This window comes from Polypterus senegalus, chromosome 11 (assembly GCF_016835505.1).
Source record: "Polypterus senegalus isolate Bchr_013 chromosome 11, ASM1683550v1, whole genome shotgun sequence".
NCBI lineage: Eukaryota > Metazoa > Chordata > Cladistia > Polypteriformes > Polypteridae > Polypterus > Polypterus senegalus.
This window is the reverse complement of record NC_053164.1, coordinates 56,045,950-56,069,668: the sequence shown is the minus strand read 5'-3', so window position 1 is coordinate 56,069,668 and position 23,719 is coordinate 56,045,950. Positions and strand designations below refer to the sequence as shown.

At 37.8% G+C, this 23,719-nt stretch overlaps 1 protein-coding gene and 1 long non-coding RNA gene across 4 annotated transcripts in view; both read right to left on the bottom strand.

Moving 5' to 3' along the window:
* Positions 1–9,989, bottom strand: part of LOC120539765 — a 63,815-nt gene extending 53,826 nt beyond the window's left edge. For both annotated transcript variants that reach the window (XR_005635673.1, XR_005635674.1), the window contains exons 1-2: positions 9,672–9,989; positions 7,039–7,519 (exon numbers count right to left, since the gene is read on the bottom strand). This is a non-coding gene — a long non-coding RNA (uncharacterized LOC120539765). The remainder of the gene's footprint in view (positions 1–7,038; positions 7,520–9,671) is intronic.
* A 7,725-nt stretch (positions 9,990–17,714) lies between these two features.
* Positions 17,715–21,638, bottom strand: LOC120539012 (tumor necrosis factor-like). Of its 2 annotated transcripts, none has more exons than XM_039768690.1 (4): positions 21,102–21,638; positions 20,707–20,752; positions 20,515–20,577; positions 17,715–18,827 (listed from the first exon to the last, which is right to left on the bottom strand). In XM_039768690.1, exons 1-4 carry the CDS (start codon positions 21,360–21,362, stop codon positions 18,409–18,411), a joined length of 789 nt encoding a protein of 262 aa, XP_039624624.1. In that variant the 5' UTR covers positions 21,363–21,638; the 3' UTR covers positions 17,715–18,408. The 2 variants fall into 2 exon arrangements, with proteins under 2 accessions (XP_039624624.1, XP_039624622.1); XM_039768688.1 differs by having other exon boundaries at positions 17,716–18,827; positions 20,707–20,755; positions 21,102–21,636.
* Positions 21,639–23,719: the final 2,081 nt, after the last annotated feature.

The window sequence follows — 23,719 nt, the reverse complement described above, 5'->3', positions numbered from 1 at the left end:
GGAGTTAACAGATGTCACCTCTTCTTGCAGATTAGGGATGTCAGATCAAATGTTACTGCTCATCTATAACTCAGATGTATTTTTAAACATTTTCAAAAGAAAAACCTGTCTTTTAAATGTAAAGGGACGGCATTATCATGGAGTAATGTATTATTTTATAGATCTCATGCAAGATCTATTCTCCCTATGCCTATTCAAAATTTTGAATGGTTAGCTTGTATTGTCATTAATTAAAAATAGACAGGCTTCTGCTTTGAAAGAGCACTTTGCTGACCTCCTAAATCCCACTGATATTCCTTTCTTTAAAGAAACAGAGTCAGGAGACTTGGAGGAGCACTCACCCATCACTGGAGCTGAGGTTGCTTGGATGTTTAAAAAACTCCTCTGTAGCAACAGTCTAACGGCAGATGGTAGGAGTTCTTAAAGGATATGGATGTTGTTAGGATACCTTGTCTAACACACCTCTTCAACAGTTTGCCTCTGGAGATTACCTGTGGATTGGCAAAATGAGGTGGTGGTCCACATCTTTAAGAAAGGGGACTGAAGGGTGTGTTCAATCTTTACGGGCATCACACTCCTCAAGTTCCCTGGAAAGATCTATGCTAGAATGTTGAAAGGAAGGATCTGGCTAATGGTTGAGCCTGGGATTCAGATGGAACAATGCAGATTTTGTTCTGACTGCAGAAAATTGGATCAGCTTTTTACCCTCATATGGATTCAGGAGGATTTATGGGAGTATATCCAACCAATTTACATTTGTATTGTGGACTTAGAAAATACATGCAATCATGTTCCTTGGGGTGTTCTTTGGGAGTGTGCTTTTGGAGTATGGGGTATTGGTCCTGCTGCTGCAGGCTATTTGGCTCCTGTACAACTAGAGTGAAAGTTTGGTTCACATTACCGGCAGTAGGTCAGTCTTATTTCTTGTGGATGTGGGACTCAGCCAGGGCTGTCCTTTGTCATCAGTTCTGTTCATAATTTCTAGGCGCAGCCAAAGGGTAGAGGGTGTCCAGTTAGGTGAGCACAGGATCACAGCTATGCCATTTGAAGATGATGTGGTCCTGCTGGCTTCATCAGGCTTAGACTAACACTTTTAGCCAAGTGTGAAGCTGCCAGAATGAGGATCAACACCTCTAAGTCTGGTATCATGGTTTTTAGCCTTCTATATGTTGGGGATGGAATGCAGCCTCAAACAGAGAAGTTAAGTATCTTGGGGTTCTTTTCACAATTGAGGTGAGAAAGGAGCAGCATCTACAATCATGCCGATGTTGTACTGGGGTCAGTCGTGGTTAAAGATAGAGTAGAGCTGAAAGGCAAGGGGATTAATTTATCAGTCAGTCTGTGCTCTTACCTTCAGCTATGGTCACAAGCTGTGGATAGTGACCAAAAGAACTAGATCACTGATAAAAGCAGCAGAAATGAGTTTCCCTTGCAGAGTGTCTGGTCCCAGCCTTAGAGATAGAGTGAGGAGTGCAGACATTCACTCAAAGTAGAGCCACTTCTCCTCCATATCCAAAGGAACCAGGTGAGGTGGTTTGAGCATCTGATTAGGATGCCTCCTGGACACCTCCCTGGGGAGATATTTCAGGCATGTCCAGCAGGGAGGAGACTCTTGATATGCTGGAGAAATTACATCTCTCAGCTGGCCTGAGAACACATCAATATCTCTTCGGAGGAGTTGGAGGAAGTAGCAGAGAAGAGGGATGTCTGGGCATCTTTACTTAGACTGATGACCCCGCAACACACACCTGGGGCCTCATGTATAAACGATGCGTACGCACAGAAATGTTGCGCAAGAACTTTTCCATGTTCAAATCGCGATGTATAAAACCTACACTTGGCGTAAAGCCACGCACTTTCCACGGTACCTTATACCTTGTCGTACGCAAGTTCTCCACTCGGTTTTGCAGACTGGCGGCACCCAACGTCAAAGCAGTGCTACGGTTCCTGTGTGGTTATGCCTTATTTTCCTGACGCGGCTTTATAAATACACTGAAACTAACCACATATTATTTATTAGTGTAATGCATCTGATTGTAATTAACTTGTAACAATATAATGGTCCAGGGAATAGCCATAGTATTCCAAATACCATTACTGCTTTAGCGTTGTTACTCTCACTGCACCTTCTTCTTCTTCTTCTTTCAGCTACTCCCGTTAGGAGTTGCCACAGCGGATCATCTTTTTCCATATTACTCTCACTGCACCACTAAAGAGTATTTATATCAATGTATCTGAGTGGGGAATCACAGCATCAGCTGATCGGAAAGAGAATTATCGGTATACAGCTTCAAGCACACGCTGTCTCAGCCACGGCAAAACGTTTCAAAGCCTTTCCTGTACGGACCTTGCGGTTCAGAAACAGTTTCATCCCAAGAACTTTAAACGTACTAAATCAATTGCTCCTCGTAAAACTGTACCCCACTGTAAACTTGCACTACAATTATAATATCGCACAACCTGAGCCACTTTATAAAGTGCGTATTTATATAATGATGACAATATCATTTTTAAGATGAAATGCAGCAAAATATGTTTTTTATATTATACAGATAAAACTTTAACTTCATTTAAATAATCTATATTCTTCACTGGGACTGTCGTGAAGGATAGAATAAGTAAACATGTACTACGAAGATATTTCAATGTTCCTTAAACGTTTTGAAGAATCAGCGCTCTAAGCTTACAGATGGCTTAACATCTATTACAGAGCTGATTGTGTGGCGATCGGTTACTTGGAGAAAGAAAAGCAAGGACTGCAGGGGCGGCTACGCCCATATATATTGAATACTAGCAAAATACCCACGCTTCGCAGCGTAGAAGTAGTGTGTTAAAGAAGTAATGAAAAAGAAAAGGAAACATTTTGAAAATAATGTAACATGATTGTCAATGTAATTATTTTCTCACTGTGAGTGATGAGTGTTGATGTCATATATATATATATATATATATATATATATATATATATATATATATATACACACACACACACATATAAACATATATATATACATATCCATACATATATACATATACACATATATATACATACAAACACACATATATACATATATATATATATATACATAGATATATACACATACATCCACATATATATACATATATATATACATATCTACATATACACACACACACATACCGTATAAACATATATATACATACATATCTACATATATACATATACACACACACACACACACACACACACGCACACACACATACACACACACACACACATATATATATATATATATATATATATATATATACAGTCTTTGGGGTGTGCCTGGCATCTTTTTTGGCAACAAGTTCATTTATGTTTGGTGTGAGGTTCTGTGTTGTGGAGATTCTCAGGATGGACTGCAGGTGCTCATCAGTGAGGCGACTCCTGTGTGCTGTTTTGTTAGTCTTCATGACTGAGAAGAGCTTCTCACACAGATATGTGCTACCAAACATGCACAAGGTTCGAGCCGCATGTAGACGGAGCTGGAGCATTTCTGCGGTAATGGAGTTAATAAACTGTGTGGGCCCTGCAGTATCGTACTTTGCCTTCAGTGTGCCATTACACTGCAGCTCAATCACCTCCATCTGAATCTGCACAGTTGCAGTTTCCACATCGATGGCAAATGGGTTGCGAAACAACTCAAAATTCTTTTTTTGTTCTTCAATGTCACCAAAGGGCCGTGCAAACTCAGGGCGCAGTGCGCTCAGTTTATCAGCAAAGTGCTTATTTAGGAACACCGTTGTGCCAACTTGGTTAAACATTACTTGGCAACAGGGAAAGTGGGGCAAGTTGCACTTGTGCATTTGTGTCTCCTATAAAAGTAGCTTCACTTGAAATCACTTTGTGATTTTGCACGGGTAAAAACGTCTGCTGAAGTGTCAGATTCTTCTTTAACTCTTCTGCTTTCTGTATCTTGTGCATTGCATTCAGGTCTTTCAGGTTATCTTGATGTTTTGTTTCATAGTGCCGTCTTAGATTAAATTCTGTAATTACAGCCACATTAGCACCACAAATGTCAGTAAACATATACTCAGCCTCCCAGAGCTGCTGAATATGGTTTTATATGTCACTCGCTCGCTTCTAATTGTTTCACTGCCTTCTTAATTATATAATGCATGTTTTCTTCAGCGCTTTTTGTAGCTCTTCCTGGTTTTCTACGTAATGCGTGATTATGTGAGAGGCGTGATGATGTCACACGAAACTCCGCCCCCCACGGCTTTCAAGCTCAACTCCATTACAGTAAATGGAGAAAAATAGTTTCTAGTTATGACCATTATGCGTAGAATTTCAAAATGAAACCTGCCCAGCTTTTGTAAGGAAGCTGTAAGGAATGAGCCTGCCAAATTTCAGCCTTCTACCTATACGGGAAGTTGGAGAATTAGTGATGAGCCAGTGAGTCAGTCAGTCAGTCAGTGAGGGCTTTGCCTTTTATTATTATAGATTAAACAGAAAGAGAAAATAACAACACAGCTAAAAAACGCAGCGACAAATTTTGGCAAAAGTTAAATGCTTGTGTCATGACAACAAGGCTGCTATTCAGTGTCCGCAACGGATGTGGCCATCCACCGTACATAAGCTACCATATTGACATTGGTGGTCGAAGGAGCCACCGATTCTTCCTCCTGTTGGAAGAAGAGAGCCGGTTTAAGAAGCAAGTAGTGATTCACACACATAGAAGATCACATACAAAACAAAGCATTTAACGTGCTACTTTAATTACGATGTGATTTGAGAAACTGGTTAATTAAACGATTTTAAGATGAAGTTTATGATGTTCTACTTTAATGACAAAATAAACTACATGATTAAAGTGGAAATTTCGAGAGTGAAGTTGACATTTCGTGCTTTTTCCCCACTGTGTGCCTTTTTTTTCTCTGTACCCTAATAAGCATTCATATGACACTCAGACAGTGGGCTACAACTCGCCTTTTCACTGCAACTTTGATATGTGACTTCTTTTTTATTTCCGGCACTGCAATTTTGTGAACGTGAGCTTTCAAGTTTCTCCAACACGGTATGTCACTCGACCAACTTCCTTTTGTTGATTATACCACAGTTTAAACAAATGGTATGTTTTTCCTTTGCCTCCACTTGGTATTCGCTGAAATTCTTATATTTTCCCCCGTGCTTTCCCCATTGTCTTTTCCCAAAAGGCTGAGCTTAAGGGCGATTTATATTGATTTGCATATTCAAAGAGGCGTAATTCTGGGAGGAGTTGGGGCGTTACATAAAGCACATGCACGAGCTTTAGTTTTCACGCTGATCGGGATTTATGTAGCGGAAGAACGTGGAAGATGGAGTACGCACAGATTCCTGCATCTGGATTTTTCTGTGCGTAAACACATTTCGGCTTTTGTGCTTACGCCATGTTATAGTGTGAATTCTACACATTAATTCTACATGAGGCCCCTGGATAATTGTCAGTCAATGGATGGATGAATGGCTGCTTATTCATAATTTTGTGCGGTTAGCTTGCATTGTCTGTCATTAATGAGAAGAATGGGCTTCTGCTTTTTAAATAAAATCCTTCACAATGCATTTGGGGACAGATTTTGTACTTGGCTTCTCAGCTATTCGATCTACAGTTGCAATATGAACTGACTTATGGAACTGGATTACTTCCAAAAGTCTTTGTGTGAAAATGCCAACATGCATGGGTCATTTTGAATGAGAACAACTGTGCATATTAACATTCTGCTCCTGTTTCTATTCCACTGCACTCTTAAGCATAAAATACACGACTTACTCTTAAGCATTGATTGCACTTACCAAAAACTGGATTCTTTCTCCTTAAAGACAATAAGAAATACATACATTATGTAACTTTTCTTGTATTATAGTAGTAGCTTTAAAATCACAACTTTAAACAAGTTTTTCAGAGGATCATAAGTTAATAATGTCAGAAATGCTCATTTTAGCCACTTCACAATCATGAGAGACTTGGTTTTTTATGTGCATTACAGTTACCAGGAGGTAGTGGGAATTGTGCCCTATTCCACTTCCTCTTTAACCCTGTCACTTTGTGTATATTGAGAAATTGTGTTTTCAGATGTCTGATTTGTTTGATGACTACTACTCTTAAGCACTCAATATTTGAGTCATAATCACTCGATGCAAGGAAAAAACTACAAATGTTATTAATAAAAAGAAGAACCAATATAAAAAGGCATATATGGTACAAATGTATATGAAACACCTTTACAAGATGCAGTTTAGAAAGCTCTAATTTAGCATACTGCAATATTGTTTTATTTTACAACAAGACTACCCAGGGTACAAATGATGCACCGTCATTTATTGTAACAGACTCCTGACCATTCAGGGAACAGAGAAAGAAGTTATGCAGACTTTTTCGCACAAAAATAAAAATTAAACATAGGCTGCTGAGCTGTTGATCAGTCATCAAAACCTGACTAAGACTTCAAGTTCAAAGTTTATTGTCTTGTGCACAGTAAGGAAACACGTTTCCCTGTACAATGAAATTCATTCTTTGCTGTCCACACCAAATAACCAAACCAACTTATAAAGATAAGCATAAATAATAAGTAGCAGATAGATAATAAGTAACAGAGGCAGCATAAAGTATAAAAACAGAATAGAAATATAAAGTGTAATGTGCAGGTAGGTGTGTGATGGACAAGTCAATTACAGTTACAGTTGTGTGAGGTAGATAGAATGAGATGAACCATGGTTATAAACTCCAGTCAATTAGTTAGGAGTCTAATGGCCTTGGGAAAGAGTTACTTAGCCTGGAAGACCTGCATTTCATACTTCTATACTTCCTGCCTAAGGGTTGAAGTGTGAACAGTTCATGTTGGGGGTAGGTGGGGTCCCTGAGGATCGAGGCAGTTCTCCTGCGGACTCTTCAGTTGTAGATGCTCTGCAGAGAGGGCAGATGGGTCTGCACTTCAGCAGTAAAAACTCCTCATCTTGTGAGCAGTGCTTATAAACAATCTGTACATCTCCACACCACGAGTTGTTAATAAACAAACCCGCCAACCCCCAAGACTTACCGGAGGCTGCAGTGCGATCTCCTCGGTGCATGGAGTGAGTCTGTAGCTGAATGGCGCATTCTGGGACTTTGTCCGAAAGCCAGGTCTCAGTGAAAATTAGAGCGCAGCATTCTCTTATTTCCCACTGTGCTGTAATCCTGACTTTTAGCTCATCCAGATTGTTTTCCAGCGACGGAGATCATGGCTAGCAAGAGGCTGGGTAGCGGTGGTCGGCTAGCACGGGCTTTCAGCCTATAGTGGAGCCCTCCCCTCTTGCCTCGATTGCATCACCGTCTCCTGAGCAGTCTCCTGGGGTCAGCTTGGTCACTTGAGCTCGGTGCTACGGGGTCTTCCTGGGTGTGGTTGTGGTGTTGGCTGCGGGAGCGAACAGTGAACTGTACCTCAGATGGTATAAAACCGGCAAATTCCAGGGGACTGTGTGAGTTAGCAATGTCCAGCAATGCCTGTCTGCTGTATGATTGTAGTGCAAAGCATTTGAGCGCTGTAGAGAAGGTGAAAAACAAAAACACAAAACAAAAAACGGCATTGATTGGAGCGAGAAAACACATCTGCCACGGAGGGCGCCATGCTTAGGTTAAGACTTACAGTAATTGTCAATTTATGTGCTTTTTATATAAAAGATAACAAAAAAGTCTGTACCTCAATCAACTTGACATCCAATGTGTGTGTAACTTAAATGATAAAGTAGCACATACCAAAAAGTTTTTATTTATAAATTCATTTATTTTTGAATAAGAAATGATAAATAATTTAGTTGGTAATTTTTTTTTTTATTACTCTAAATTTTCAGGGTAGCTTCTGCCTTCTTTAGGTGTTGGGGGTCCTGGAGCATCCCATATTTCACATTATTACTTTACCATTGCCAGCAAAAGAAAAAAAGTAAATCTTACTTTTCATTATTTTAAGTCGAAGAATTCTATTACTTGCCTAACTGCTTAAACAGAATTGATATCTGAGGATTTGTTTTCAATTTTTTAGACCTTGTTCTGCATATTATGCATACCTAAGTGGTCTCATAGATGTCTGTTTAACCCAATGACTGTAGCTGCTGTTTGATTCATTCTTTGAAATTCATACTACAGAACATGACTTGTAAAATTACAAACACACTGTAAAATTAATATATAGAACATTTTTACAGTAGAAATTACCAATTACCATTACAATTGATCAAACAATTGGATACTTAGATATTTTTTGGATATAGCTGGCTCTGTTTGTTAATTAACCATTTACTTGAGATACAAAATGTGCCTAATAAAGTCTTAAACTATGTGATAATAATATTATTATTAAAACCCAAAAAAGGAGACAAAATGCTTAGCTGATAATCCATTTTACAGCTTTGTAAGGAAGAAACAAAAGCATTTCTTACCAGTAGATAATAATATATTTATATTGAGATCAAAAAGAATTTCAAAATGGTTTAGATATTGTACCCAGTTGAAGACTTTAAATGTAACTAAACAAAGCTGGTATACAGATGGGTACAGAATTGATGTAAACATATAAACAGTAGTATGTAAATGGCAAATGTTTGAAATGAGAGATACCAGATTTAGCAGCCTTGCAAATTTGTTTAAATAAATTATTTAGATAAACGGCTGTGTGTTGGAGGATCTTTTCATGGACTTGCTTGACGTATGTGGTAGCCCACCGGGGTGAGGGAGGGTGTTGTAGCTAACATTCTCTTCCCCTACTCTCCTCAGAGCACTGAAAAACCACTCAGTGAGGGCACTTAGCTCCACCACTTCCAGTTTGTGTTATATAAGAAGCCCAGCTGCCAAGAAGGAGGTGTCTTTTGCACTCAGAGCGACCCACCGGATGAAGTTCCAGTGATCGGCCCCATATTCTGTGGTAAAGACCCAAGTACTTTTGTTGATTTGCATGAGAATCTATTTACAGTGATACTAAGGGGCATGATTTTTGTTTAGACTGCTTTAATTAAATGGGACACCCTTTGGTGACCCAACTTTTCATTTGTTCAGCAACTTATCATTCCTACACAGGGCCACACTGCATAACACCTAGAATAGCACAGGTTTGGATACCACCTTACTGTATATGGAGAAGTCTGCTTGTTCATTTGTGGATTTCCTTTGAATATTTTATTTCCTTCCAGACCTTAAAGACATCAATATTGTGTTAACTGACTCCACTGAAGGGCCCAATGAATATGTGTGGGAGTGTCAGTAAACGTGATCTGTAGATGACTAACATTCTGGCATCTCAGTACCGTCTTGGAAAAAGCAGGTTAATAAAATTAAGAGATGGATGGAATAATTTATAAATAAATGAAAAAAAAAACAAATAATATAAACAAAATTACCTAAGGTGAACAAAATTAAAAGTATGTCAAAAAAGTGCAAAGGGATATTTTATTAGTAATATATTATTAAAATACAATGAACTAACTAATCAATAAAGAAAACATAAGGAATTTCAAAAATTAGGGAATAAAATTTAAAAGAAGAATACAACTATTATAAAAACCTAAACTGCAGCATTCAAAGAGCAGAAAATTGCAAATGAACTGTTACTTACAAATGAGATATACTGTATGATATTCAAAAAAAGCGCAAAACAATATACAAATAATGCACAGATTGTAAGAGTTCACTTCAGCTACTTACCAAAAAGTGATGGGATCACAAGGGATGATTTAAGAATTAGTAGGCTTCAAAGTCTGTTTTGCTCTCTTTATAGGATGAACATGAATGTGCATCCCCTGGACATTTCTCTTGCGATTTCACAAAAAGAGCCACAGTATTGGCCCAACACAGCACGAAGCAGGTGGGGTTGAGTGGACTTCTCTTTCTGGTTATGTGGCCGCAGAGGAGTATAAACAAAGCCTGATAAAAAAGAACGGCTCTTCACCTATGGATTACCATAAGGAACTCTGCTGGAGATTCTACTTAGGACAAATGCTGTGTTTATTAAAGATGACTGCACTTTGATAACTGAGGATAAGACAAATGACTGTGGAAACCTGAGAAACTGTAAAAATAGACACTTAACAACAGTTGTGAATTGTTGCTGCAGATCACGGAGTATGCATGTTGTGACTTGTGTGTTACATGTGTTCAAATAACTTTTCAATGACTACACAGATGTTTTATATAGATATCTTGCCAGGAACATTATCTCTTTTTTCTCATTAAATATATTCTTATAGGTAGATAGATAGATTGATAGATAGATACTTTGTTAATCCCAAGGGGAAATTCACATACTCCAGCAGCATCATACTGATAAAGAACAATATTAAATTAAAGAGTGATAACAATGAAGGTATTACAGACAGACAATTTTGTATAATATTAATGTTTATCCCCCAATCCCCGGGTGGAACTGAAGAGTCATATAGTGTGGGGGAGGAATGGTCTCCTCAGTCTTTCAGTGGAGCAGGACAAAGACAGCAGTCTGTCACTGAAGCTACTCCTCTGTCTGGAGATGATCCTGTTTAGTGGATGAAGTGGATTTTCCATCATTGACAGGAGTCTGCTCATTATAGACAAAATGATTGCATCTGACTGAATGCTAACAAGCATCTTTATGAAAATATCACACCTTCAACTTCACATATTATGAGGATAAGAGACGGTTCACATATGAAACAGTTGTGGTGAGTGGCCTCTTCTACGTGGTGGTGTGCTGGGTAGGCAGCATAAAGATGAAAGATGCCTCACGCCTGGACAAACTTAAAGTTAAGAAGGCAGGCTCTATTGTAGGAATAAAGTTGGACAGTTTAACATCTGTGGCAGAGCAACGGGCATTAAGCAAACTCCTGTCAATCATGAAGAATCCACTGCATCCACTGAGCAGTGTCATCTCCAGGCAGAGGAGTAGCTTCAGTGACAGACTTTTGTCACTGTCTTGCTCCACTGACAGACTGAGCAGATCGTTACTCCCCCACACTATGCGACTCTTCAATTCCACCTATCTATCTATCTATCAATCTATCTATCTATCTATCTATCTATCTATCTATCTATCTATCTATCTATCTATCTATCTATCTATCTATCTATCTATCTATCTATCTATCTATCTATCTATCTATCTATCTATCTATCTATCTATCTATCTATCTATCTCCTAATAATATACTAGGGGTCAATGATGGGATTGGTAATATAAGCATGTGGATTGTCATTTAATTCTATTTTGATGCTGCTGGTAATGAATATATTTTTGATATTTGATTCTTTATCGGTGGCCCTAGCCTACTAAGCAGGGATACGTGGTCAGGGGAGGCCTCACCTGTAATCATGAAAAAAAAAAAAACTAATAATGATAACAGAAAATAAATTTGTCCACTGGTCTGTGCTATAAATTTGTTTTCTGTATGATTTTAATAATTTTGATCATTTTTATAGTCAAAATCACTGAATTTATAGATTTCCTGTTCAAATACGGGGGAGATTGTGAGGTGCAGCAACAACTGCCGAGCCTCACCTCGGACTGCACCCTCCCTCACACATTGGGTTGATGCGTGCAATTGGCGCGTGCCTGTTGCTGTCTCTCTGTATGTCGCCAATATAATGTTTATGCCTGACTTTCCACAGTCTGGCTAATATCTTTAATGAATGTATGTGACATTTTTAGTCTTGCTGATTGGACATAAATCTGCAGTGAAGAGGCACAAGGTGAGGCAAACAGTACTGTGCCACTCCAAATGGGGCGGATGTGAGCCCAACAGTTGCTTGTTGCAGCTGTTCTTCTATGCAGAGGCTCTAGGCGCCAATAAGTTAGTGATTTCAGAAAGTCAAATGCACTGCAGCGGTCCATTTATTTTAACTTTTTGTTCCGACTGACTGCCAAAATGGAAGACTAAGACTTTTAAAACTAAAGGAAAATAAGGAGGACTTTTACAAGAAAGTGACAGAGATTTTCGTGGAGAAGGATAAGCACATGGACTTTATTTACAAATAAAGGAAATACAATAAATGTTTTTCAATTTTAATAAAAAATGGGATCAGACTAAGAAAAAAACAATCCAATATTTAAAAACAAAATTTTGACCTTAAATAAAATAATCTTTTATCTTGTTATCGTTTTGTTGAACAGTCTGTATTAAAATTGATTAAAGAATCAGAATTAAAAGCTTATAAAAACACCTAAATATTTCAATAAAGGTCAAAATTGAAATCCTTTTTTTTTCTACATCACTCTATACTTTCATTTGTATTGAATGAGTATGAATTGTGGAATTGCAACAGCAAATTTAGAACACATGTAAGGTGCAGAGCAAATGCGCTCTCTCTCTGCTCTCTCTTGTCGCTATAAATTTAATGTTCTTTCTCAGCCAAATACTGTACGTGTGTAAAGAATGCTGATGAGATATGAAACATAGCCAATAGTCAATGTGCAAGCTGCCAAATGAATAGTGAATAAGCTACTTTTTTGGCTTCATACAGTATATTTGTAAATCTGACTCTGGAGGAGTCAGTGCCTCACCAGTCATGAACCTCACCGCACATCACTGCTACAAAGAGTCAATCCCAGAAAGTTAAAAATTACATATTTCAAATATAAACATGTGGAATAACATTTTAAACTATTTCAAGGTTAGTGATTATGAATATGATGTTATTTAAATTTGTAATCCTGTAGTAGGAATCCAGTCCTCAGAGAGTCCATAAGTAGGAATTTCGCAATGCAACAATAGTAATCACCAACACAGGCAGAGACAGAATCATTGGCCATGAAAATATAATGCACACATTTAGAGACTACTATAGATTCTTATATTCTACTCAGTTTAAAGAACACAAGACACAATCTAATGCGTTTTATGATACATTACAGATACCACAGCTAGATACTCTAAGTGTAGAGGAACTGGATAAACCTCTGACACTATCAGAATTACTAGACGTTATAAACTCACTTCAGAGTGGGAAAGCACCAGGCTACTGATGGCTACCCTGTTAATTTTATAAAACATTGTTAGTTAAGTTAGCTCCCCTCTTATTAGCAACATTTATAGAAGCTAGAGACCAAAAAATGCTACCTCAAACTTTTTACCAAGCATTAATTACCATTTTTCATAAGAAAAATAAGTACTTACTACAATGTGCATCATACAGACCAATGTCACGTCTGAATAATGATGCTAAAATACTCAATAAAGCCCTAACTAGAAGGATTGAGAAAGTGCTACCTTAAATCACAAGACCAAACTGGATTTATTAAAGGTAGACACTTGGCTTCCAATCTTCAACACCTACTTAATATAATATATTCACCCATTAAGCCTAACACTCCGGAGATCTTATTATCTTTGGATGCATAAAAAGCATCTGATATTGTTGAATGGGATTACCTGTTCACTACTCTGCATAAATTTGGGTTTTCCCAAAACATATCTGCATGGATCAAACTACTGTATACCAGTCCAGAAAGCTTCTGTTTGCATTAACAACATTATTTCAGACTACTTCAAACTAGAATATGGTACTAGACAAGGATGCCCCTTGTCATCACTGCAGTTTGCAATTGCCATTGAGCCACAGGCTGTTCACTTTCAAAATGCATTAGAGATAAAGGGGATTTTCAGAGAAGGACTTGAACAGATAATATCAGATGATATGGTACTGTATATATCAGATCCATACAATTCTGTGCCTATAGCCGTAAATGTACTATCAGAATTTCAAAAGATATCTGGACTCAAAATTAATTTGAACAAAAGTGTGCCCTAGTGGTCAACATCCCAAGTAAATATTAACAAAAATCTAGTCTTCTAATGATCTCTATCAGAAGGTGGAAAACGACAAATTTCTACCGGGATTTCTATTGAGATTTCTAATTTCTACTGAAAATGTTTAGACTTTAAATTTCATGAAGCAAATCCTTGCATTTCTTATGAATACCCCCAAATTATGCGGGCTTACACGAATTCAGACTCATAAGAACTCATAAATGGGTATGAGAATATTATATTTTGAAACTCCTGGTTTTTGGGAGCTCAAGATTAGCACACTGCTCAGAAGCCAATATCTAAAGAAGGCATTACAGGAGGATAACATGTTTTATTATGCTGTTATAGTAGAATTTTTAAAAGCATATTTGAAAGCATGAAACAGTCAAATAGAAGAGCTGTAGATTATGTTGACCAGCAGAAGGTTAGTGATGTAAAAGGACACAAACTGAACAAAAAGTCAAGTGGAATCTAGTAAAAGAAGGTAGTCGTAGTGGACTTAACACTGCCAGACAGCGCTCAGGAGCCAATAAGAAGGCTAACAGAATGTTAGACTATATAGCACAATGTGTACAGTACAGATTCAAGAAAGTTATGCGACTAGGCTGATTCCAGGGCTAAAAGAGATAAATTATGAGAAAAGATTTAAAGAGCTGAGCTGTTTCAGTTTAAACAAAAGAACATTAGGAGGAGTTGTGATTGAAGTGCTTAAAGTTATGAAGGAATTAGTACAGTGGTTAGAGACTGTAACTTTAAAAAGAGTTTATCAAGGACATGGGGATACAGTTGGAAACCTGTTAAAGGTAAATTTCACACAAACATCAGTAAGTGTTTCTTCACACAGAGAACCATAAACACAGGGAATAAGTTAACAAGTAGTGTGGTAGACAGTTGGACTTCAGGGACTTTCAAATCATGACAATGTTATTTTAGAAGAATTTACTGGATTGGACTGGCAGACTTTGTTGGGCTAGATGGTCTGCCTAGATTGCTCTAATGTTCTAAGGAAATAATCGAGGCAAACATTATAGTAAAATGATGACTGATGTAACAATTTCGATCATTCCATAAAAAAAGGAATGATAAAAATGGTTGTTTATGTATTTATTGATTTTTTTTAAGAATAAGTCTGATATTTCTTTTTAAAGTGCAAAGACAGAATAGTCAGGACCAGACGGCTGTGCTAACCAAAGGTAAAGATTGGTACTGAGTCAAAAGGGCAGGACACAAAATAAGGACAAGTATTAAGATTGCTACCCTTAAACAACATGGCTGCCAAAACCACATGAGCACATTCCATTACATTGCATGTGGGTAGGACAATTAATGCTAAATATTTTTGACACTTAATATTGTCACTAATATGTATTTAAATAAATACAGAAAAATAAACAATTCATTAACAAATTCAAAACAGAAAAAACAAACTCTTAAGAGGACATGACTGTGACAGTAGTGATGGGCACATTTAAATATTGCATATCATTATTGCGTTTACGTATCCTTTAAGATTTTATTTACAGTAGTATTGTTGGTAGTAACAGGGCTCATTGTTAATCACATTACTGCAACACATGACATCATCTCAATGCCATTAAGAAACATGTTAACAGGCCAAGCTGTTGGATTTTTTTCACAAATGTCATGGGATGTGTAAACAGAGCAAAGTTTAATTAAGAGAGCCTGATGCTTCTAGGTAATTTTATAAACTCTCAGGTACAAGCTTTTAGTCATAAATCTGGGATTTCACTTGGAGGCATGGAGTTTGCTTTTGACTTGGAGGCCCTGGATTCTCAACTAGCCTCTCCAACTGAGGACAGGAGATGGGCAGGGACAACTTCCAATCAGTAAAAAACCTAATGTGATGTGAAAGGCAATTTAGAATTCCTGGAGGGAAATGACAAGTGGAATGGAGAGAACAAGCAAGCTCAACACAATCCTCAAATGGGTGGCAGACCTGAACTTGGGATGCTGGATCCACAAAGCAGCAACACAAAAATACCTTATAAAAAAAAGTGCTGCACTGTATTCACCCCACTATTCAAGTTTTAAACTGTGCGTGGAAAACCCAGCAGGAGCTGCGCAAGTATCGTTAAGAATGATTAAATAAACTGGGGCATTCCCTAGGTCTAAACAGCAAAAAAAAAAACCTGAGGAAATCTTCTGATGCAATGACAAAAGAAAAGCCCCACCTTCAGAATACTGAAAGCTAAATGAGTCTAATTGTAGATGTCTTGTCATTTGTCAGTGGCATAGAAGACAGTTCTTGAACTGAGGCTTAGTTCAGCAGAAAAGTTATAATTAGAAAAAACTAGCTAAACATGTTCACTATGGATTACTTTCAATGGTTTGGTTATCTGACCTTACACATATCTTCTGTCAGTGTGTATTTGTGCAAGAGATTCTAAAAAATGGGGAAACCAATTAAGTTGGTTAAATGGTTTTACTCTTACCTACTTTATAAATAACTGTCTTTAGCACCCTCATTCCTGTTCTTTTACTTCTGTTTTACATTATTACATTTATTAAATATTAAAATTTACATGTTATACTTTTCTATACCTGTCTATTAATTTTTATATTGCTTCCAGTTTGGACAAGTCTAAGAATGTATGCATACTTGTCTGACTAGTTATTTCAGTTTTGGAAGCTTCTTCTCATAGACTGTGCCAGGGTCTTTGCCTCAACAGCCTTTCAGTCTAATATTTCCAGTTGTACATAGTGCATTTGACTATATCAATTAGATCTAATCTTTTACATCTGTGTTTTCCCGAGCAATAACATTTGCATGCTATGAAGATTTGATTCAACCAGGAGATAATGACATGTAGTTGCCATTCTGGGCCACTGCGTGAAGCATGCTCAGGGTTTATTTAATAATATCTTCTACAAAGAATAGACTCAAGGAAATTCCAGTTGTTGAGTAGAGCCATTAGTTGATGGGTTTGTTGTGTTTGATTAATTAGATACATAACGTGGCAGCAGGAGTCAAGATATATTGAAAGTAGTGAGTGGTGAAAAATAAGTTAGCTAATAACTAATCAGCAATGACTGACAGTAAAAGCCATTTTGTCTTTTGAAAAGAATAATCAAGTGTGGTGAATGGAGTGCTTTACATTGCAATGGAAGCCAAAAGACAGCAGTTACATTCATTCACTATTAAAACAAGCCATAAGAGGCAAGATCACTTAAATAAAAACAAGACAGTTGGCATACAGTACCATCGATAAATTATTACTTGCATTTAAGGGATTATTTGTGTTGATTTATATTACAAATATTATTTGTGTTGTTTCAAATAGTAAATGTGTTGCCTTTAATATCACCTGAACTGGATTAGGTGGATTTGAGAATGTTTTATTTGAGATTGCTATAGTACTAGGGTGTTGTACCGTGTTAGCCATTATGGATGCAATGAGAAGTCCAGCAAAATGGCACCCTTTATTGGCTAACTAAAAAGATTGCAATATGCAAGCATTTGAAGCAACTCAGGCCCCTTCTTCAGGCAAGATGTAAAACAGTCCATTATCATTCCAGTCTCTGTATTACATCTTACTTGAAGAAGGGGCCTGAGTTGCCTTGAAAGCTTGCATATTGTAATCTTTTTAGTTAGCCGATAAAAGGTGCCATTTTGCTTGTCTTCTCATTGAGACTGCTATGTAATGTATTTTTTTTATAATAATTTCCATCCATTTTCTATGTAACGTATTTTCTTTATAATTCTCTTCATCCAAAAAACCCAATTTATCCAGTTCAGGGTGGGGTGGAGCAATGGCGACAACCAGCTCTAGAGTGGGCGCCGGTCCATCACAGCCAACACCCCGATTTACTCTTACAGGCCAAATTAGAGACACCCATCAAGTGCATGTGAATTATTGAAGAATTTACCCCAAACTAATTCCAGATCAATTTCACGTAAACAATAAGATATCAGATGTTTCATTTTGACTTGACAAAATAATCAATTTTATTGCATGCTGTATTACATAAATAATAACAGTTCAATAGATTCATCTTAAAAACATATTTTTTAAATACACAATACTTATTTTAATATAAAACAAGTTACAATATTCTCAACATGAGACATCTATTTCAAAGACTTGTTCTGAGAAATCAAGCTTACATTTTGGCAACACTTTAAGGTGCCCCTGACGTCGATTTGTTTAGTAACACTTTAGGTCGGTCCGTTCTACCCTTGAACCACTGCTGCCTTGCAAAGCATGGACCTCAAGTTGCAAGCTCCTTTTAAACAGAAGTACTCATAATGTAAAAAGACATTACAGTCAATTGATCATCGAAAGCAATCATTAAATACTAATTAAGATGACTAAAATTAATAAATACAGCAATTCATCAAATATAAAAATCCAGTAGTACCTTTTTCTTAGTGTTGAGGTTAAAACACCAATACAGTAACTGGTGTGCATTTCAAAAAATGCTAGTCAGACCAAATATGTACAAAAGGTTTCACTGGTTTGTAAATAAATAAATAAATAAAAATACATACATAAATATCAAATGATTCTTCAGAAAACTCTTTCCATTCAGTGGCAGCTTAGGACACCCCACACCTAGTGGCCTGTGAGCAGCTCCAAATTTAATATTGCAATTACAATAACCACCTGATTCATAACATGATACCACACATCACTGACACATCCTTACAAAGCGAATGCCCCAAAGAATGTTTTTCTGTCATCCACAAATTCAAGAGGATCTATTAGTACCTTTAGTTTATCTCCTTTAAGTAGCTTAAACAAGGCACCTTGGTAGAGTGGCAAATGAAAGCTGTCCTTCATCTTGGGCAGACACAAAGACCGGGAGGTGCTGAGAATACTAACATACACTGGGTAAGACTCAGAGTACCGTTGAACACTTATTGACAGATCAGTACTCTGCACACAGTCCCCGCTACCGGTCAACTCTTTAACTTGGTTGGTCTCAAATACAGCCTGAACATAGATAAAATACAAGCCATTTCTGGGTATAATGAGCTCCACTCCATCTTCAAGCTTCATTCCGTTTTCCAGAAACGCCTGGTCCACATCACTAAGCCATTTCAGATCAGAGGAAACGTCAGCTGTAAGAGAAAGACTTGGGTCAGATTTTCAATCAGCATCTCCGCTCCTCTCTCTTTCCAATTAGTAACACAACAGTGCTGGAGCTTGAAGGTTATATATATATATATATATATATATATATATATATATATAGTCCCCCACACTGAGACTCTTCAATTCCACCCGTGGTTAAACGTTAACATTATACAAAGTTATTGTCTGCCTGTTATACCTTCATTGTTATCACTCTTTAATTTAATATTGTTCTTTATCAGTATGCTGCTGCTGGAGTATGTGAATTTCCTCTTGGGATTAATAAAGTATCTACAGTATATATCTATCTATATTAGATCATGATGTATGGCGTTACTATACTATAGCCATTCAATCCAGTTTTATGGTTGCCATAGCCTTTCCTGACAGCATCGGATGCAAGAATGGAATCAACCCTGGATGGAACATCAATAGGTGCTACGATTACAAATCCAGCCATTCAATGGTTTGCTTCTGGGTTCTAATTAGTAATTACATTAAGCCTATACCTATAAATAATCATAATACTGACTTCAAAAATGTGTGCAAGCTTACAGGATGAATTTTCTCCTCTTAAGTAATTATAGTCCAGTTTGATTCTTGATCTGATACACTGTATTAATCCTGGAGAGGAAATTGTCTTTTCACAAGAACCTTGGAGGTGTGTATGACAATTGAGAAGTAAACTTAAAATTTACAAACACCTATAAACCCAGCCTTTGACAATTACTGCTTCTCAATTGCCTAAATAGGCAACAGTCCTACCCACAGTAAGGATGTTGTAGTGATGGACATGTGTCTGGATTCCCTGCCAGTATACTTGACTATAAGTTGAAAGGGCAGATAATGCTGACCTCCGCTAACAGAAGCACACGTTAATAGGCTTAATACCAAGTATGACTTCTGTGTTTACATCAAAACTGTTGAAGCAGCATACACAAAAAACCACAATTAAAAACAAATTGATATTGAGAGGCTCTCTGTGCGACAAGGTGGCACAGTGGTGCGCATAGGTGGGCTTAAACCCAAGTTTTCTGATGTGCAGGCTAGGTGGACTGGCACTTCTATATTGGCTGGATCGGAGTTAATCTGAGTGTGCCCAGGGTTCGATGTTCGGTTGTCTTGTATGTGATTCTACCAGTACAGGCGGCAGCTACCCTGAACACTATAAACACTATGTTGAGATTCATACATAATGTAGAATGCAAACTATTTAACAAGATAATACCTGTGTGAAAGTGTTATTATAAATTGTAAATGGTTTTTGCCTGTGCTAACTACTAATTGCAAGATACAAAGTTCAAATTCTGCTGCTGCATTCCCAATGCTGTCATTAATATGTTCTGTTATTAAAACTTCTAAGGGACTAGTGCTCTGTATCTCCCTGCTCAAGCTCACATTTAAATGCAGATGGTTGTAACAGTTCCCATGAACTTGCAAACTCACTAGTCTAATGTTTAGAATCTGTAAATGTATAGAACTCAGCAATGGATGAAGAAGTACTAAAATTAAAAAGCAGTACTTCTGTTACCCGTCTAAAGATCACCACACTGACTTAAAAGTTTTTAGTGCCTTTTCTTCAAATACCACAATTAAAATCCAAAGGGCTAATTGCTCTTGCGCAAGCAACTAACTATAAAGTTGATTCAGACAACTAAATCTAAAAATACTCACCGACTAAGTGTGCTGCTGGAGTCTGTGGCTTGATTGCCATCTGTTTCAGTGCCTCAGGAAGCGCTGCAATAGAAATGAAGAATTGTTAAGAAAAGAAAGAAAGAAAGAAAGAAAGAAAGAAAGAAAGAAAGAAAGAAAGAAAGAAAGAAAGACTTTCCATGCATAGTAAAAGAGTGTAAGACAGAAACTTACTGTTGTTCTCCTCTGGCGTAATGTTCACTGGCAACGTGCCTTCAACCTGCTTGAGGAAAGCATACAAAGTCCGGTCAGAGGCAGAGCAGCTTGTGAAGTGAGCCTGAAGCTAAACGACTTTAACTCCGCGCCGCGGCGATTGGCCCGCACTGGTGCCGTTTTTTTTTTAAAGCGCAGACAGCAGCAAACGACGTTACCCAGCCACTAAAGCTTGCATTTCAAATCAGAATGTGCTGCTTACTTGTTAATACCTAACTAAAAATAACGTATTTTGATAAAGAACACGATCTTCTTAAAAGTGCAGAGTCTAAAATTTGCTTTACATTTAGATGACTCGCAATCGTGGCGCTTATTTTGTAAAGACGCAGCAGAAAAAAAAATAACTTAGCACTTACCAGCTTCGTTTCAGGTGAAGCTTTAAGTGAAGGAATAATATCAAAGTACATCAGCGTCAGGAAGGCAGATGCCAAAAGCACCACCGTAAAGGAGAAGACACCGATCCACTTCCAGCAGCTGTACGACTGTTTTGGCTTCTCTCTGAGCATCACAAAGCCGTGCTTCTGTAAATCCACCGCCACGTAAGGTCCCAAAGTGCTGTTGTTTATCATTCCCCTGTTACCTTCGTATTCCTGGGGGACGTATTCTTGTACAGTCATTCTTTCTGAGATAGACTTTTGAAAATGGTCAAGAGCTTTGTGAAATCTGAGACTGCATGATGTCTGTTTTATGTAAGCTTTTGCGAGTGGAACTTCCACCCGTGGTACTTCCCCATTACAGAACGAAAAGAGATATTCTGAGAGTGAGAGAGAGAGTGTGTGTGTTAGGGTGAGACCGAAAGAGCCCTTGCGCTCACGACGGTTTCCACCTACCGAGGAAAATCTAATGCGCAAGGGGGTGCGTAGAAGCGGAGAGGAAAGGAAAGGGGAAAGGAAGGTGGAAGTTACCATATGGATACGTGATTATACATCCTACAGAGTATGAAAAACAAAAAAATAAAATAAAATAAAGATATGCTTCTACCATCCCAAAGCAAAAAACAGATGTTGATTTTAAATTATCAAAGCTTGACGGGTAGTTAACATAAAGTAATATTGTGAAAACTCCATAAATCTGAGGTTTTGGGGTAGGTTTGCAAGTATTTCCTATTTTAAACCAAATCGATTTGCCCTTTCATTTCTGCATAAAAAGAAATCAATGTTCCGAAAACGTTCACTCAAGAATATTATAAAATCAACTGGTGCTCTTTCTAAAGTTGCTTCCTGTCTTGTCAGTATAAGCATTATCCTTATAACTTGAACAGGATTAAATTGTCATGAATGAATGTCATATCATGCTATTCTAAAATTAAGTGGCACTCAGGCCAGGGTTGTTTCCTGTGTTCCCCCCAGTGCTACACGTATACAGTAGGTGATGGACTAACGAGAATCTGAATAGGATTATGCAGTGTTGTTATGTTATGTTGCACCAAGGAAGGCTGGGATACACACCGTATGCTAATTATCCTGACCAATAGGTCATCTGGCTAGAAAATGAATGCGTACATATTTATGATCACCACTATTAGGGAATCCTCCTCTAAATAACAGCTGAGGTCAACACTGCAATAGTTACAATGGACATCACGTAATGTGCATCTACCCTACACGCACTCTGAGTTCACTATAACCCATGACCCAATAAAATAAGGAGGTTATATAAAGTGAGATGATCTTATAACACATTTGCATAATATATTTGTACATTACCCATCACAACTTGTACCTTATATGGATAAAACTACATTATATGGATAGAACAGGCACTGAAATAGTTAACTGCCTATGAAAAATGACTGAACAAATCATCTCATTGTTGCCATCTTGAATACAGTGGGCTCAGAATATCTTAATAAGAAACCTCTATAGCAAACTATGAAAATAAAATGCCTTTTTTTAAATGGAGGAATTAGAAGCATCCTTTATGAACAGCAATCGCCAATTTCTGTTGACCTCACCTTAATTAATATTAAAATACAGTATATTATGCATGTATGTGCGAATATGTACACACACAGTGTATATAAACTATATATCAAATCAAATTATATGTAGTAAATGCTTAGCTGCTGAACTTTGACTGTGTATTAGAAGAATAATTGGTAAATACTGAACTCTGTAAATATCAATATGCATGCAAGCATTATAATAATATTATAAAACTACTAGCTGTGTAAGCCTGTGCTGTAAAAAGCCCGGGGTCCTAGAAACTATTGAAATCATCAGAAAAAAAATTGAAATGTAGAGATATCAGGTGATTGAAAGGAAATACTTTGAACATCTCTCACCTAAGAGGTTTTGTTTTGCTGACATGCTCGCATCGCTTGTGTATTAGAGACTGAGCATCTTTGTCTTTCTTTGAAGGTTTCATTTTGTCGATGGGATCGCATCGCTTGTGTATTAGCGGTTGAGCAACTTTGTCTTTCTTTGGAGGTTTTCTTTTGCTGTCGTGACTGCCTCGCTTGTGTATTAGCAGAGGGAGGAAAGTAAAAGGAATACCGATTTGCCGATGTGCTCGCCTCGCTTCTGTATTAGCGGCTAAGCAAGTCACTTTCCATGAAGGTTTCATTTTGCTGAGGTGCTGGCCTCGCTTACGTATCCTTGAAGGTGGAGCCCTTACCCTGACTCCACCTCTCACTTCTGTGCCGGACAGACATACCCACTTCCACACGTAGACGTTTATGTACAAGATCCATCCATTATCCAACCCACTATATCCTAAACAACACAGGGCACAAGGCAGGAAACAAACCCCAGGCAGGGCGCCAGCCCACCACAGGGCATGCACACACACACACACACCAAGCACACACTAGGGACAATTTAGAATCGCCAATGCACCTAACCTACATGTCTTTGGAGTGTGGGAGGAAACCGGAGTACCCAGAGGAAACCCACCCAGACACGGGAAGAACATGCAAACTCCATGCAGGGAGGACCTGGGAAGCAAACCCGAGTTTCTTAACTGCGAGGCAGCA